The sequence below is a fragment of the Schistocerca piceifrons genome, chromosome 1 (genome assembly GCF_021461385.2).
Source record: "Schistocerca piceifrons isolate TAMUIC-IGC-003096 chromosome 1, iqSchPice1.1, whole genome shotgun sequence".
Taxonomy (NCBI): domain Eukaryota; kingdom Metazoa; phylum Arthropoda; class Insecta; order Orthoptera; family Acrididae; genus Schistocerca; species Schistocerca piceifrons.
Window position 1 is genome coordinate 725,352,735 of NC_060138.1, and position 19,210 is coordinate 725,371,944.

General features: G+C 43.1%; 1 protein-coding gene across 1 annotated transcript in view; it reads right to left on the reverse strand.

The window, feature by feature from the left end:
- The window catches only part of LOC124772622, a 109,841-nt gene that overhangs the window by 19,162 nt on the left and 71,469 nt on the right, over positions 1 to 19,210 (reverse strand). The window contains exons 5-7 of the mRNA XM_047249339.1: positions 12,291 to 12,527; positions 6,679 to 6,834; positions 1,093 to 1,480 (exon numbers count right to left, since the gene is read on the reverse strand). Of these exons, the coding sequence (XP_047105295.1) occupies positions 1,093 to 1,480; positions 6,679 to 6,834; positions 12,291 to 12,527 (781 nt within the window). The remainder of the gene's footprint in view (positions 1 to 1,092; positions 1,481 to 6,678; positions 6,835 to 12,290; positions 12,528 to 19,210) is intronic.

Here is a 19,210-nt window from a genome sequence, read left to right on the forward strand (position 1 = left end):
GGAGGGAAGGACTGCTGGGATATACCGAGAGGAGAGATACAGAATATTTGGAGAGGCTTCAGTTGTCTTTTCGACGCATTATACTATGTCGTCACAGGCATCTGCTGGAAGTTGTAATGATATTCCACAACAGCTGCTCTATATAGATCTTTTTTATTTATTGCTACCGATTTCTAGCATTACTCATTTTCAAGTGTTCCCTGTAAAATCGTAAACACTACTCTGCAAAATAGCAAATGCTCGAAACTGCCAGCAGCTGTGTTGAAATATAACTGCAATACATTTTGTATTTTATACGATTTGTAGCTGCCGAACAGCGTGCACGGGATATGTTCAGATTATTGGGCAGTTTTTTCTGCCGATGTGTGACTGCAGTGGAGAAGAAGATGCCGAGTTATAAGACTCGAGTGCAGTCCTCAAAGACAGAAATGACTTAGTTTTCAAAACGTGCACTGAAAGGCACTGACGGGTGAATGAGTTGTTAGAATGATGGACGCAATGCTTACATTGGTCTGTGGACTACTGGTCAAATATTTCATGGAGAGCCTCGTCACGGTACGTACTGTGTCAGATAGATCTGCCCAGACCTAGTGGACGCCTAGTAAATGGCATTTATGTGCTGGATCTGTTCCGACAATTACATTCAGTAGAAGTGGAATGATCCGAACTGCAATCATTAGCTCTGGCATATGACAAAATGAGCGCAGTAGATCATCGGTTACGTGCCATATGAGTTTCCTCCAAAAAAAAAAAAAAAAAAAAAAAAAAAAAAAAAAAAAAAAAAAAAAAAAAAAAATGGCAACTCTTGCTTCAGGGAGAATGGGATCCATCTCCGATTCGCGATTCGACTGTATTAGCAAAATGTATTCCCTGAAGATACGCCTCATGATAATAACGAAAGTTCATGGCTGGTATCTCTGGAACGAACAGCAGTCGGCAGTTTGGACATTGAATGCTGAGGGAGGTTTGGTAGAATTTGTTCGTGAACCATTCGGAAGACATACTCGGAAGTCTCACTCATTAACTAAGCAACGAAATAAAAATTGCCCACCACAAAGTAGCTGGAAGTGTGGGTAGGAGAGGCTGACTTACCGTAGATGGTGTCGGCCCCGTAGAGCGCCAGCGGCGGCGCCTCGGAACACTGATCGGGGCACTGGTTGCGGCATATCTGGATGGTGCACTGGAAATGCACCTCCATCGAGTCGGGGAACTTGAAGGCCTGGAAGTGCGCGTACGAGAGGACGGAGGCGCTGGCGCCGAAGTTCTTGATCTTGGTGAAGCGCGACATGAGTTTGGGCCTGGTGACGCAGCCCTTCTGGTCCACCAGCTGGATGGGCGCGCGCTTGCCGTCGTGCGCCATGCAGTTCCTCACCAGCATGTCGAACTTCGAGTCGTCGTCCTTGATGGCCAGTACCATCGTCATCGTCTGGCCGATCTTCACCAGCCCAGACACCTCGGAAGCCCACGGTCCTTTGCCCACCTGGAGACAGATGTATCATGAACTTCCTACAGAGAGCTGTGCTTCATATCTCGTTTGTGTACTTTGTTACTTTTTTATTAAGACGTCAAAATTACAGTATTTTTGGATTGTCACGTACAGTTTACAATATATTAAGGAGACAAATTTAACACTCAAGTATTTTTGTTTGTTATTTCAATTGTATATTTATAAGATGTATTGCAACCCCTCTACAGTTCCGTCTAGTACACTGGAACTTAGCCCTCGATGTCTTAACACACGTCCTATCATCCTGCAACATCTTCTTGTCAATATTATCAGGTCTCCTTTCTTCGTCGATTCTGTGGAGAATCTCCTCGATCCTTACCTTATCGGCCCAACTAAATCTCAACATCTCTGTGGCACCACATCCCAAAAACATCGATTACCTTCTTTTCTATTTGTAGATGTCCATCCTATTGCATGTACGAGGGACTTCGGCTGATGATACATATGAAAAAAGTACCACCACAGATGCATCTTGAGAACGACTTTATGACTTACACGACTACTTTCGGCAGCACATTACCGCCATCCTCAGGCCCCATCACTGCCAAAAGAGTAATAGATTTCCTTAGCGCATTTACTGTGGAGTCCTTGTTACCAGTATACGTGGTCTAGCTTTCCTCAGGAGTCTCTACTGGACACCATGATGTCTCCAATGCCACACGGTGTCGAGACTCCTGAGGAAAGCTAGACCACGTGTACAAGTAACAAGGACTCCACAATATATGCGCCAGGGAAGTTTAATACGGTCTTGGCAGAGGCGCGGCCTGAGGATAGCGGTAATGTGCCTCCGAAACTAGCCGTGTGTGACAATAAAGTCATTCTCAAGACACAGTTGTAGTAGTACTTTTTCTTATATACCTTCTTTTCTGTTTTTCTCATCGCTCATGATTCACTTCCACAATACAACTCTGTGCTCCAAATGTATATTTTCATAGATGTCTACCTCAAACAAGCTCTATGTTTGATACTAGTAGACTTCTTTGGCCAGAAATGCCCTCTTTGCCTGTGCTAGTTTACTTTGTATGGTCTCCTTGTTTCGTCCTTCATGCGTTTTTTGTTTCCAAGGTAGTGGAATTCCTTTATTTAGTCTACTTAGTGGCCAATAATTTTGATGTTAAATTTATAGCTAACCTCATTCCTGATACTCCATATTACTTTCGTCCTTCTTCCCTTTACTCTCAATTCATATTCTGCTCTCGTTAGACTATTCATTCCATTCAACAGGTCCTATAATACCTATTCACTTTCACTGAGGATCTCAAATGTTATCATTGACATAGTTTCGCCCTAAATTTTAAACCCACACTTGAAACCTCCTATCATTTCCGTCACTGCTTCTTCGATGTACAGATGGAACAGTTGGGGCAAAGACTTGCATCCTTGTCTTACCTCTTTTCAACCCGTGCACTTTGTTATTTGTTTTCTGCGTTTATTGTTCCCACTTGTTTCATGTACACTTTATATATTACCCGTCTTTCCCTATAGCTTGCTCTTGTTTTTCTCGTATTTCCAACATCTTGCACCGATGACCAGTATCGAACGCTTTCTCCAGATTGACAAATCCAATGAAATCTTGCTTCCATGCAAGAACTGTCACTCAAGTGCTTTTATAGTTCCGTCAGCTAAACAGGTATTAATCTAACAGACTCTCGATTTTCTTTTCCATTCTCTGGCACGAACGCGTATGCGTGAGACGTTAAGATGAGTGTGAGTTCATTCTTAGCTTGTCCGTTCTTGCTATCTTCTGGATTGCGTGGACGATATTTTTCTGAAGGTTTATTGTACGTATCCAGCCTATATAGTCTACATATCAAGTCGAATAGTTGCTTGGTTGTCACTTGCCCCAGTGACTGCAGAAATTCCATTATCGTTCCCTTCTGCTCTATTTGATTAAAAGTCTTCCAAATTGTTAAACTTGGACGTTAGTAATGGATTCCCCTTATGTCTTCAAAAATGACTTCCATTTCTTTTTCTATCATGCTAGCAGAATGTCCCTACCCCTCGCAGAGCACTCAGTGCATACTTTCCACAAATTTGCTCTGTCCTCTACATTTAAACAGCGGAATTTCTATTACAGTCTAATTTGAACACCCTTGCTTTTAATTACAGAGTAGCTATTTTTGACTTATCTGTATTCTAATTGTATTATTATTATTATTATTATTAATAGCGTATGGATCAGTGGCTTGTTGCAGGTTTTTCAATTGGGCACCACGTTGGCGACTTGTGTGTTGTTAACCTGCCTCATTTATCCAAAAGGGGGAAGAGGACCTACAGTTCAACTTGGAAACCGATCCGCTGTCGTTTCTGACGACTCTTCACGTCACTGAGAGGTGAAGTACAGATGAAAAGCAGGCAGAGTTTCTTTGATCCGGCCGGGATTCGATCCCGCGACCTATCAGCTAAGAGGGATGCACTTTAATCGTAGACCACCAGGCCCGACCTCTACTCGTGTATGCTGAATCTGCTCTTCCGACAGCTTTTTTTTTCAGATTCCTTCACATTTATCCTGCAGCCATTTCGCCTTGGCTTTCGTGCACTTTGTATGAGCATATCGTCATTAAAGTCTCATTTATGTGCTGTTAAGTTACTTTTACTTGTTTAAAATTACATGATGTGAGTTTTATAATGATAATGAAAAGAATGAACAAGAATAATGAAGTAACATCATAAAATAGAAATTATGTTGAAGTACTTCTTCATGTATTGTGAATATTGGGACTGGTATAAAACAATATTTGCTATACAAGGTTACATATTTTCTTTTAAACCTACTTCGGCCCCTCAGTGTATATCGTAAACAAGAGCAGTTCTTCAACACTCCCTTGGCCGTTATACGTCCGAAACCTGAATGTGCTTCCACATATGGCGATTCCTACCCGCTAAGGACACTATGATGAGCTGCAGTTGCTTCGAAGTCATCGATCCAATCTTGAAGGTCATCCAAGAATTTTGTCCACGAGGTGTTAGCTTGCAGCTGTGACTGTAACTATACCGAAAGTCAATGAACACATCATGAACATGGGTGCCGGTATCCCATAGACAGACCAAGTAATCTGAGTTTCACAAGATCTCTGTTTAGAAAATTCCATATTAATTCCTACATAATGGATTCTCGATCTGCAAAATGCAAAAGATGGACAATGAAGCACTCAGTCCTTTAGCTAAGTTTTTAGACAACATAGTTGTGTGGAGATAACAGCGATTGGTTTACTTATAATCAATTATTCAAAATGACAGTCACAATCGCATTATTCATTTTGCCGCCAACCAGTTTAAACCCACGATGGTGTCATCTTCAGGGCAATTTACACCATTTGGTCGATCGCTGGAGTCGTCACCCCATCGCGGGTTGAAACCGGTTGGCGGCAAAATAAATGATGCGATTGTGGCTGTCATTTTGAATAATTGACCTTCAGCTAAGCGCGTCTTCCCGATCGCCCTCCTTGGAAGTTGTAATGATTTGCAACTTTTCTCAATTGCTTGGAACGCTTTCTTGTTTCAGAGACCTACAGGGACTTTCTTGTCGGAAAGGAGCACCAAGAGAAGTGGCGCAGTAGTTAGCACACTGGACTCGCATTCGGGAGGACGACGGTTCAAACCAAAGTCCGGCATCTAAATTTAGGATTTCCGTGGTTTTCCTAAATCGCTCCAGGTAAATTCCGGGATGGTTCCTTTGAAAGGGTTCGGCCGATTTCCTTCCCCATCCTTGACAAAAGTCGTGCTCGTGCTCCACCTCTAATGACCTCGATGTAGACTGGACGTTAAACCCAATCATCCTTCCTTCCTATGAGGGCAACAGGTTCTTTCGCATAATTTGTAAATAGCTTAGTCTCATATGATGACTTATTTTGGCGAATTCTATTGTTTTGTCGATACTTCGTGGTTTCCGAAATTGTCAGATTGGGTAGTTTTTCCAGGGTGTTTGGGTTTTGGCTGAAATGGCATTTACACGTATTTTTCTACATGAAAGTTTTATAAATAATGGCAGAATGGCAGGATGTTTAATTCTCCTACAGTTCTCAGTATGACGTCATAGAAATTATATATGTCCCAATGAATTCTCGGGTGACTCTGTTTAGTTACTGTTTTGATTTGGGTTTCGTACTCTTCCGTTCGACTCAGCCTCGTGGTGCCAATGGAGGAACTACTAGACCGAGCAGCAGCTCCTCCAGGCCACAATGGCGGGGAGAGTGGTTCGCTGACCCCACGCCCTTTCTACCGCCACTGACGCCATTGGAAGAGAATGACACAATGGTCGGACGATACCGACAGGCCCGCCAGGACCTGTGGATTGAGTTTGCAGAATATGGAATCTGTGGGTTCGGGAGGGTAATACGGAATGCCGTGCTGGATCCCAACGGCCTCGTATCACTAGCAGTCGAGATGACAGGCATCTTATCCGCATGGCTGTAACGGATAGTGCAGCCACGTCTCGATCCCTGAGTCAACAGATGGGGACGTCTGCAAGACAACAACCATCTGCACGAACAGTTCGACAACGTTTGCAGCAGCATGGACTATCAGCTAGGAGACCATGGCTGCGGTTACCGTTGACGCTGCATCACAGACAGAAGCGCCGGCGATGGTGTACTCAACGACGAACCTGGGTGCACGAATGGCAAAAAGTCATTTTTTCGTATGAATCGAGGTTGTGTTTACACCATCATGATGGTCTCATCCGTGTTTGGCGACATCGCGGTGAACGCACACTGGAAGCGTGTATTCGTCATCGCCATACTGGCTTATCACCCGGCGTGATGGTATGGGGTGCCATTGGTTACACGTTTCGGTGACGTGTTGAAGCTGCATGGGCAGCAGTACCTGTACACACCATCCAAGCTCTGTTTGACTCAATGCCCAGGCGTATCAAGGCCGCTATTACGGCCAGAGGTGGTTGTTCTGGGTACTGATTTCTCAGGACATATGCTTCCAAATTGCGTGAAAATGTAATCACATGTCAGTTCTAGTATAATTTATTTGTCCAATGAATACCCGTTTATTATCTGCATTTCTTCTTGGTGTAGCAATTTTAAAGGCCAGTAGTGTAATAAACGCGTATATTACACAACAATAGATCTCACTGTTCCTACGTGTACTGAAACCGGAGGAGGTCTTTATTTGTTAAGGAGTGGTGAAAGTTTTCGTTGGGATGCGACGGAGTGACTCACCTGTATCTGCATCCAGCAGCCGACGTTGTCTCCCGCGAAGTCAGCCCTGACGACGTCGAGCATGTCGACGGGGAAGGGCCGGAACGTGACGGACTTCTCGTACTGGTCGTGCCACGTGCAGCGCAGCTTCCTCGCCTGGTCCCACACCTCCTGCACCTGCGCACCCACACCGACAGTCGGTCACACGCTGGCAAGTCTTAATTATTAATCCAGTAAAAGAAAGTCCGATAGAAAATGATACAAATAAGGTCTTTAGAAAAGTTATTAATTGGTTTTCCGCGAATGGGCTTGCTCCTAACTTTAAAAAAAACTCAGTACATCCACATTTCTGCTGCAAAAAGTATAATTCCTTCAATAAACATAACACATCGAAAGAAGCCAGTAGCCAGGGTAGAGCATACTAAGTTTTTGGGTGTACATATAGATGAGAATCTTAATTGTTAAATTTATATTTTGGATCTCCTAAAGTGACTAGGTTCAGCAACTTTTGTAATCAGAATATTTGCCAATTTTGAGGTTGTAGAAATTAGTAAGCTAACATACTTTGAATACTTCCACTCTCTGATGTCGTGCGGAATAATACTCTGCGGCAACTCAACACTTAGGCAAAAGGTATTCATTGCTCAGAAGAAAGTAGTTAGAAGAATGTGTGGGGTTCATAGTCGCACATCTTGTAGGCATCTGTTTAAAAGGTTAGGAATTCTTACAACTGCTTCACAGTACATTTACTCAGTAATGAAATTTTTTCCCAACAACATGGACCAGTTTAAAATCAACAGCGACATTCATGATTACAATACCAGAAAAAAGAAAGACCTACACTACCCTTTACTTAACCTATCTTTGGCACAGAAAGGGTAAAATATGCTGCTATAAAACTTTTTGATAAATTACGAGATGAAATAAAATGTCTGACAGACAGCAGTAATAGTTTCAAAAACAAATTGAAATCATACCTCCTTGACAACTCCTTCTATACTATAGATGAATTCTTGAATATGACTAAATAAATCTGGAGATATAGTATATGCATTCTGTGCCATTTAAGGGAATGGGATGGATAATAGAAATATTTAGGTATAACACTATAATGTAAACAAAAGACCCTTGCTTCCTGTGCGCATTTTTTTGTGCATTTGATACGATCCATATCATAACGGTTTCTCCGTGCTCTTGATCAATGGAACACGTAACTAACTAACTAAAGGATAAAACTGTACGCCCGACTGGATTGCGAGCTTTTGCCAAAATTAAAATTTATTTGCCCCCAACAGACTAGTTACTCCTCTAAAGACTACTTCCAAGTCACACTCGCCATAGTAAACTAGAAAGTAAGAGCGTGCGTGAGGACAGGAATGGAGCCTGTCGTATTAAACCTGCGTCTGGTACTGCAGGTATCAGTTGAAAATTACCTGCAAGGCAGAAACTGGCCACACGAGATGTCACATTAAATTTTAATTTTAACAATAGGTTTATAATCCCACCTGAAAAATGGTTTTAATCTGTAACACTTTCATAGTGGCTGTGCTGCCGAAAGTAAAGAAACTGACGGAATTTACAATCTTATGTTTCGCTGAGTTCAGTAGTATTGTGACAATACTGCTAAAATGGAACAAACATTTCCTTAAGCTACAATAAGACACGTCGATCTCAGGGAGAAAAATGAACATTAGGCAAGACATCAAAAATGTTAATTTTACGGTAAACGATGAAAGATCTAAGTAATTTGGGGTCTTAAATATAAACGCAAACAGACCTCATATCTCGATAATGGTAAAGCAAAATATCTAAAAACTTAGCGTATAAGACATCAGTAAAGTAACAGTACCTATGAAACTAGCGAATATGAAACTTTAAAGACGATTAACTGCAAACTGAGCAACAGAGAAGGAATAAATGGTAGATAAAGCCTAACAACGTGACTGCGCTGTGACAATATTTAGAAAGAAATAGTACTCTGATAAAAATATAGAAGATAGTACAGCTATAAAGTTGTTCAAATAGAGTGGATATCAACTTTCAACGGTAAAAATTACATATTTATAATACTCGTATAGAAATATACCTGTACGTCGAATAATGAAGGAGAGAAATAAAATTTTTAAACAGGAATAGAACTTCCGGCGGAAGAGATATAAATGCTAATGCTTGCACACGATATAACCTTCCTGGCCGGATGCGAGAGAGACCTGTTGAAAGGAGCAGACAATATGCTTGTCACAGAATGTGATTTAAGGATAAACAGAACAAAACGGAGGAGATGAAGAGTAGTCGAAAGGAGACTAACGACTTACTTAATGTCAAATTTGATAACTGCAAGGTAGTGGAGGAAGTGAAAGAGCTCTTCAAAATAGGCAGTAAGCTTACATACGATGGTCGAAGAAAAGAAGGTATAACAAAACAGATTAGCCCAGACAAAGAGGGCTTTCTTGCTGCTATCAGATATTAATGTGGAACGCGGGGAGAAGTTGGAAGTGTCCGTCTAGAGCGCCACAGTACTGCGTGGAAGTGAAGCGTGGACCATTGGGAATACGCATAAGAAGAAAGGAAGCTTAGAAAGGGATGCTATCGAAGAAAATTAAAAGTGAAGAGGGCTGATAATTGTGCAAGCATACACTTCCGCAGCCGTTTTCATGTTCAATAAATTTTTTCTGCATTTGACGCGTCATCACGTTGTTGCGTAGACCTACGTTCCGGTCACTGCTGCAAGTAGCTTTCATCAGGATGCTGTACAAGATGTTGAAAAAGAGTGTCATATATTGCTACTGGAGGTAGTTTTGATCAAAATTAGAAGAAAAGTTCTCGTAATCGCTCATCTGAAGAGATGGGCCGTTTTACTTGTGACGGCAGGATACATAGAGATGGCGCAGGAAATTACCACAGTGCACTAGTGTGAGCCAATGGAAATCCCGAGAAATCACAGAGATGAGGTTTCAGGAACGCCTCAGCATCGATGTATTGGAATGAATTGTCGGTGCCGGACTGGTAGGACCATACTCTTTATCAGATTAACTGGTGTATTATATCACTTATTCCTGTATGGTGAATTACCAGCGCCAAGTGACATTCGATTGTGGCTTATGCGCGAGGGCACACTACCTCACTTTCTAAGGATAGTCCGACAGTACCTCATCACAACTTTTCATGAGAGATAGATGGTTGAAGGGGTCGGGTAGGGTGGCCTCTGCGTTCAGCGAACCTGAATCCGTTGGATTTCTGGCGATAGGAACATCGTCGAACGCCAAACCCATCGAAAATGTGCAGACATAACAGGAGTGTATGACCAACGCACGTGACGCAATCTGAATGGAGCGAGGTGTATTTGAAAGAGTGCGTGATTCCATGGAAAAGAAGGGCTGAAGGATGTGGCAGAATGCGTGGTACAGAGTTTACCTATACGGTGCGACACTTCTTTTAAACAGCTAATATATACTACTAAAACATGTCGACGGGATAACATGTCCGAAAAATTGGGCAGGTATTGCACAAAATGGAGAAGTTTGTGCATCAGTTTTTAGAATGAAGAGGTACTGTAAGGTTAGGTGCGTATTGAGGTCTATGGAGAACGCCTACCAGAAGAAAGGACGAAGTCGTCGGAAATCTGCTATGACATCCGGGAATAAAAATTCTGGTGTTGCAAAGAGTAGTAGAGGAGGAAAACAACAGACACACGTAAACAATAGAATTTACTTGCCGTAAAAAATCATGCAACATCGTCAAGGACCGTGTTCAGCTTCACCGGAGTACAGTACGAGCATACTGAGGGGCTGTAGTGTTAATGATTCATTTGTCAGTCATCGGCGCTCAGGAAGCCCAAATGCCCACCCTCTGTTTTGATTCTGCAGGCTTATCTGTGATGACTTTAGGGGTAAACAGTTTGTAGTATTAATTCTTGGATATAACCGTGCCCCACCGACGAGTACACACACATTCGCATTGTGGGCCGGTGGGATACTGAATGCACGTATCGACGGCTAACTGCACACGTTGGGCACAGTGTACCGACGGTGCGTCGCTGCTTTCAGCTGTGGTCTGTGGGACATTCCCACAAGTGTAGACCAGGTTGTGGACGTCCGCGTAGTACATACGCAGGTCAAGAGTGACGCATTGTGCGAGCAGCGGTGGTCGACCGAATATCAACCGAGGACGAATTCTGAGTACATGTTGAAGCTGCTGTGTCATCAGGGACCAATGGGAACCGTCTTCTTGCAGCAAGATAAAGGCCACGTGCGCCTCTGGCCAGGCTACTACTGACACTATAACGCTCCCAAGCATGGCTACTCTGGTGGCGATCAAAAGTGGAGAAAGGAACTACACTCTGTATTTAGTGATGAGAGTAGGGTCTGTCTGCATGCGAGTAATGGACGTACACGTGTACTGCATAGACCTGGTGAGCAGGCAGCGTATTTCACATTCGCTGATCAATGTGACGTCAGCACCGGGACCTCGGCTTTCGGTGAGGTCAATGGCGGTGAGGGATCTACCGATGGGGGACGCTAGGATGGAGAGGCGAGTGGCGAGCTTAGCTGTTTCTAGACTGCTGGAAGGAGTGGGCTCTTCCTCAAAGACTTCCAAAACAGGAAAAATTCCAGAAATCTCCGAAATATCTAGGCGGTAGCTGTTCTTCATCTCCTCCACCTACTGCTACGTGATTTCATAGCTATGTCGGTGGTATATAATATATAACCTATAATGACAGAATTTCTCGGAATGTCTAAGAATCTCAAATTGAACAGGTATGAATTAAGAAAAATACAAAAGAAGATGCAAAGGGAACGTACCGTAGACATTTCTGAGCGACAGATCTCATTTCAGGCCTCGTAATGTGAGTATCCATCACTTACAACCAGCGGTCACATTTGGGTGTTTTTGCAGGGTAAAGCATCGAGCGGCACAGGGTTTTATCCCCATTGTACTGTCATTTCTTCGAGAGGGAGGTGACCCGCTTTTACAGCAGAATAATGCACGTCCACACACGATGTGCTTTCATTGTGTACAGTGTACAGCAAATGTCCTGATCAGCTGTATCACCAGATCTCTCGCCAATTGAACACGTAAAGGGGCGTGACGAAGCAGGAACTTACTCATTCTCGAGGGCCTGCAACATGCAGTGCCGAGCTGCAACAAAAGGCGGAAGATGCTTAGGACACCGTATCGTAGAATGTCATTCGACATGCTTGTAACCGCTTACATGCGGGAAAAAAACGTCTGCGTTGCCGCCAGAGGCGGGGGGGGGGGGGGGGGGGGGGGAGTTATACACAGTGTGTTGATGCTGTTATTTGGCACCGTCTATTGTGACACATGTGTTTCATTTGGTGTGAATTTAACACATACTTCTTTAACGACTGACTACCTGTCACGTCAGTTGACAATAATATGACCTTGTCCTTGAGGGTGTTGTACTTTTTCTTCGACACCGTACACATCAGATTACGGAGATGGTTGGGTGTAAAAATTGGGCAGAGGTGGAAAGGTTAGCAAAGGCCAGGAGAAATGGAGGTCAGCATCGAACCACACGAAAGATTGTCGACTTTAAAAAAAAAAGAAAAAGTTATCAGGAAGTGATTTATAAGATGGACAGACGAGGATTTGTGGCGCTGTCCTCCACGTACCTGCGGGTCGTACTGGACGACGATGATGTTCTCGAAGTAGGTGCCGGAGCCGGAGTCGGCGCCGTAGCCGTAGAGGCCGTTCTCGGAGTTGCCGGCGGTGCCGCACGAGTGGATGCTGATGTCGAAGGTGGCCGCCTTGCGGCCCAGGCCGGCGGGCAGGTGCACGCAGTTCACGTTGCTGTAGTGGCCCTTGCTGAACACGATGCCGTAGAACGGCTTGTCGAAGCCCAGGTACACCTGCAACCGGCCGCCTCATTAGCGGGACATTATTCCGCGGCCGGCTCGCGGAACCGGTATCTCCGGGACCCCGGTATATGCGCACGGCTGTAAATATTGTCCGCTTAAAATTAAATCTGACCGCTAATTTGCTCAGTTCCTTAGCGCTGTTTACCTCTCACACCGCATATTAATAAGACCTGAGTTTTAATTTTCACTTTTATTGGCAGAACTAACTGCCACAATTGATATCTCTGCGTAGCAAATTAAGGAAACAGAGCTAACGCAAATAATTTTCTCACCTTCCCCAGTAACATAAGTTATATAATTTTCCTCAATATATGCGGTCATATTTTCGAGCTGTCACAGGTCCAGCAACTTGCGTTCCGTTGACATCACAATAAATACAGTCCATTCATTTTATGCGTGTAACATTAACAAATTGTTGAGTATCGCTATGTAAAGGAGAAACAGATTTAATGAAACTGATCTTCCTAGAATATAGCCTGCAGTACAATTTTTCTTACACCAGAGAACGTTACCACGTATGAGTATCATGTTAAATACCAGAAAAGATCCAGCAGTCGAGAGTCGAAACCTGAACTATTAGACTTGTAGAGACAGACCTGACGTTGATTTGCTCTTCTTCCACTTTGAATATGCATCTAGGACTACATTCTACCCTTATAAGCAAAAGGCAATATAAACCCTTGACTATAATATGAAAATAGTGGAAAGCCCAGCACATACATCTTTCGTGTATACTAATGTAGGTCTCAGCTTCCTCCCTCTCTCTCTCTCCGTCCATTAATGTACGCACCACTGGAAACGTAAATCTAACTCAAATAATACTCGAATCGACGCAGAAGGACCATGTTTCGCACCCTGTCGCCGAGTTGGTCGTCTCCAAGTGACACAGGTAAATATACATTCAATATTCTAAGACAAGAAAAAAATCGTTAAAATCCTAGCTTGGTGAAGGGCTCCAAACGTTCCTATTGGGAAAGGATCTGGCGACCTTGCTGGCCAAGATGTGAATATAACCTGCAGAAACTCTCGCCGTGTGTATGCGAGCATTATCTGGTTCAAATGTAAGGCCACAATGGCTCGTCATGCGGGGCAACAAAAAGAGGCGTAGAATATCGTCTATGTACCACTGCGCTGCAAACGCTCTGCCGACGACAACCAAATGGGTCCTGCTTTGAACAGAAATGGCAGCTCAGACCACCACTCCCGGCTTTCAGGACGTATGGCGAGCGACAGTCTCCAGACACGTCCTTGTTACTCATCAGGGCACAGTTCGAAGCGGGACTTATCACTGATGATAATTCTACTTTATTCAATAAGATTCCAAGCTAAAGACGTGACTGGAGACGCCGTGGACAGCGTTGCGGTACCTCCCCGACGGTCGCCCGCCATACGGCCCAACAAACAAGAGTGTCGGTCTGGGGTGCCACTTCATTTCACAGCATGATCCCTGAGACTGACACCAGCGGCACTTCCGGTAGTTTCTATTGCTTGTGTTCTTGCTTGGGCAGCAAGTTTGACAGATCTATCCCCAGTTGAGAATATTTGGAGCATTGTGCGCAGGGCCCTCCAACCATATCGGGACTTTAGCAATATAACGTGTCAGTTGGACAGAATTTTGTACGATATCCCGCAGGAAGACATCCAAGAATTCTATAAATTAGTGCCAAGCCGAAAAACTGCTTGCATAAGGGCAAGAGATGGACCAAAGGGTTATTGAGTAGCAAAATTTGTGAAGCTCTTTATTTTGAATAAATCATCCAATTTTTCTGAAAGTGTAATCATTTGTTTGTTTGTACGTTTAGATAACATCTACCGATTGCAGTCCATTAGGATAAGTCCTTCGCGGTACATCGGTTTCCTTTTCCTTACGGTGTATATACCACTGTTTTTGAATGCTTTGTGTTATTTTATTACTACAGACAAACAACATTTCTATATTAATATATTCATGTTAGGTTTATAGATTGTCTGATGAGTATGAATACAATTCTTATGTTTCTAAACCTGTAGGCTTGAAATATCAGAGAACAAGTCAGTAATTGTACAGATATTTACTGATAAGTGCAGTCAACGAAGGAAAATTAGGAGACAAAATTAATATAGCAGCATATTTTTGTACAATGGAAGGGGAGAGTGTCTTGAACAACACACTAGGAACCCTAACTGGTGTGGTGTGAGCGTGCTGGGTGGGTTTGGGGGGGGGAGGGGGAGGTCATGTAGGCAAGGTGTCAGTTGTTTAGGTTTTTCTTCAATGTCTCGAAAACTGTGACATTTAGCGAAAATGTTTCTGAGTCAAATATTGAACTACATTACATATACTGCAAAAAAGATCTTATTCATTTGTTATATAGAATTAATGTTTCCGCGTTACAGAGGACGCAAAAATCGATTATTAAATACAGTATTTTAATGGTATAAAACTGATGTTTTAGGGAAGTGAGAGCAAATGTTAAAAGCGTGTACTACGCCTAAGTGTAGTAGAAGCGTATTAAGAGATAAATTGTGTTCTGGTGTGTAACAGGGAGGAAACATGGTGGTGGAGGTTAGAAGCGTGAGGGTACGTAATTGCCGGATTGTGGTCATACTTTTCCATCCTTCATAGGTTTGCAAAATGCTGTTCTTGCGTCTGTATGATTAGCAACTCATATCTCTATTTACCAAAGTGAACACCCACAAATTCCCTTGTGGGATATTTAATGTAATTCAATTTTTGACTGAGAAAAATTTCGCTAAATGTCGCGGTTTTCGAAGTATTCAAGAAAATCCTAAAAATCTGACCTTTACATCTCATTACCCCCTCCCCCCTTACTCCCACCCACAAAATTTACACTCCACCGGTCAGGGTTTTGAGTATGTTATTCACGACACTCTACCCATACCACTGTACAAAAATTTGTGACTACCCGAATTTTTTCTGTGGGTCTACCTGTTTTGATCTTCGTTGACTGGGCTATATGGTATGTGAGGCATTCGTCTTCAGGGCTAGCTCCATTTTCGCTAACATTTCTCACCTGTGGATTAACATTCCTGGTATGGTCTGATATAAACGACAGTAATTTCAATTCACGGCAATATTTCCTACGTCATAATGTGTAAAACCAGTAGGGGAGTCTTTTGTAACCACATTTACAGCTAGTTTTCTTCCGCGCCGTACATATGAATAAGTGGTCGTGAACTGAGTTCCTAGTTACATCCAATTTTACTGATTATATGCTGCGAAATGCTGCTTACAATGAAGAATAAACATTTCAGGTAATATTGTTTCACAGATTATCTCGGATATGTTGGCCGGGCTGGGATAATGTAAATTATTTCGTCTGACAGTGCACATGTAGGATGATGACATTGTTCCATGGTAGATGAAGTTCTATCTGATCATGTAATTGACCGCTAATTGACCGCCGGGAACATGTTACACAAAAGCACGCAGCAGCTTCAGAATTTGCAGGAGACTCTCATGCAGATAATCTTGCTACTATTTCTACAGTTTCAAACACTACTGTAGTAACTGGTGGTAGTTTGTGTAGCACAGTGTCAAGTGGACCAGTGAATGAAACTTCTAGCACAGATGCAGCTGGCTGGGCATACTGTTATCTTGTGCTTGAAGAAGCGTTTCATGATACTCTTGAAACTGGCTCTGATACTGCAGTGGTTGTAAAGATGAATATGTATGCATGGTCTAAAGGACCTTGTGAATGCCAGTCCTTTGGGAAATGGCTTCCTAACTTCCTGCAGATTTTTTTCAAACTTTACCTTCTCACATTTTAGGCTCCTAATTGATTAGCTGAATGCAATTTTGTCATATGATGACATGGTAGGAAACCGTGGCTGTTATTTGAAGACAAATTTTGTTGGTGTTGAGACAGCAACCAGCCACAAATTTAAGTTCCTTTATTCAAAAGGTACCGTTACCGGTTTAGAATCATTACAATTCGTCGTCAGACGGCTTTCATGCTTTCTTTAAAACATGTAGTGCGTTTTTTATTGATTAGTTGTCCTAAAATATAAATAATACATAATTATAAGCACGCCACACAGATGGGTGCGATACAGGCCGACATTTCACGTAAGTCACATCCCAATGCAAATCTGTATGTCCACAGTCTGTTGATTTGTAGTCTACAGTGTAAAATTGTATTTGAGATAATTTCATTTGGATTGGCTATTCGTTGACAACTGTGACTATCCAGAGTGATTCAACTAAGCAGTTTACCATAGGTATTTCGTACTTCTTCCTCATTCAGATGAACTGTGCGAAAGTACGCAGTAAATGACGTATGGTCTGTCTTCATATCTTCGTTAATTATAGAGATGTCGGTATCAACTTCGCTTTTCCAAGAAAAACTAAAGTAATTTCTGCTGATAGTTCTGTAGTTAAAAAAGAGACGAATTCAAAGGCCTTTCACTCTTCAGATTTAGGTTGTTAGTTTCGGAGTCAATACAGTATATACAACGTAGGATTTATCGGTTTTGTACATGAAACAGATTGCTACCTTACGTGGAAGTTCGTGGTTTAAGAACCAAATAAGGAAATATGTCATGTTGGACAAAGAGGAAACAGAGTGCTGCACCGTCGCTTTATCGATATCTACTGAAGCGCCAAAGAAACTGGTATAGGCATGCGTATTCAAATACAGAGGTACGTAAACAGAAAGTATACGGCGCTACGGTCGGCGACGCCTGTATCAGACAACAAGTGTCTGGTGCAGTTGTTAGATCGGGTACTGCTGCTACAATGGCTGGTTATCAAGATTTAAGTGAGTTTCAACGTGGTGTTATAGTCGGCTCACGAGCGATGGGACACAGCATCTCCGAGGAAGCGATGAAGTGGAGATTTTCTTGTGCGACCATTTCACTAGCGTACCGTGAATGTCAGGAATCCGGTAAAACATCAAATCTCCAACATCACTGCGGCCGGGGAAAGATGTTGCAAGAATGGAACCAACGGTGACTGAAGAGAATCGTTCAGCGTGATAGAAGTGCAACTTTTCAGCATATTGCTGCAGGTTTTAATGCTGGGCCATCAACAACTGTCAGCGTGCGAACCATTCAACGGAACATAATCGACATGGACTTTCGGAGTCGAAGGTCCATGCATGTATCCTTGATGACTGCACGACACAAAGCCCTTACGCCTCGCCTGGACCTGTCAACACAGACAGAGGACTGTTGATGTCAGGAAACATGTTGCCTGGTCTGACGAGTCTCGTTTCAAATTGTATCCAGCGCATGGACATGAACGGGTATTGGGACAACCTCATGAATCCATGGATCCTGCATGTCAGCAGGGGACTGTTCAAGCTGGTGAAGGCTCTGAAATGGTGTGGGGCGTGTGCACTTGGAGTGATATGTGGCCCCTGATTCGTCTAGATACGACTCTGAAAGGTGACACTTACGTAAGCATCCTGTCTGATCACCTGCATCCATTCATGCCCATTCTGCATTCCGACGGACTCGGACAATTCTAGCAGGACAATGCGACAGGAACACTCTTCTAAGTTTAAACACTACCACTGGTCACCACACTCTCCAGACATGATCATTATTGAGCATATCTGGAATGCTTTGCAGCGTGTTGTTCAGAAGAGATTTCCACCCCTGATTTATGGATAGCCCTGCACGATTCATGGTGTCAGTACCCTCCAGCACTACTTCAGGCATTCGTGGAGTCCATGTCACGTCGTGTTTGCGGCACTTCCGCGTGCTCGCGGTGGCCCTACACGATATTAGGCAGGTGTAACAGTTTCTTAGGCTCTTCAGTGTAAAAGGGACACAATCGAAATATAGCTTACATTATTTCTGAGTCGTTCACGTGTGTGATTAGTTTGCTGGTATTGGTTAGTTTGTGGAAAAGAAGCCGACGCTCATCCAGTTCTTTCTGGTCGCTGGGTACTAAGTGTAGCCAGAATACACGCCTCTTTTGATGCCACTGGACTCTTACGCTGAGTTAAGTTCAAAGACTAAGACTATCCACTAATTCCGACCACATTAGAGGATTTAAAATATCGCATTGTTTGAGCATATGCAGTAATATCGAAGTAATCTCTTCAGTCTATCGACAAGTTCCTGCAGCTGTGACTGCAAACTTGAACTGCAATGTAAAATGGGCGTTTCGAACACTTTATGAAATAAATGAAATTTTAAGGACGTTTTTATGACCACATTCTTTCGTGACCACCTCAGGAGGCGAAGTTATTATCCAGCAGTCTCAATACCTCAATTCCTGGTTTTCCAAATTTATTCAGTTTTTGACGTGCAGCTTTGTTTCAACGATCTAGCAGAAACAAGAACAAAATTCCTACCGTAGATGCCTTTTCGTTTGCCTTCCAGTTGCTGTATTGGTCCAGCCACACGTAGCCAAATTAAATTTATAACTGTTTTAAAGGGGACTTTTCTCCACTATTCTGCTACGCAGTTCGTGATCTAGTAGTTAGCGTCGCTTTCTCTACATGGTGGAGTCTCGGGTGAGATTACCGGCTGGGTCGGAGAGTTTCTTCGCTTGGGGATGGTTGTTTATGCTGACCCAAACACTTCAACTCATCCTCATCCACGCACAAGTCACTGACGAGGGGTTAAATAGAAAGACTCGCACTAGGGGGCCGAAAAACAAAAGACTTGGTCTCTCAGCAATTTGTGCCGTACGATTATTTCATTTCAGTAGACTCCCTTACAAG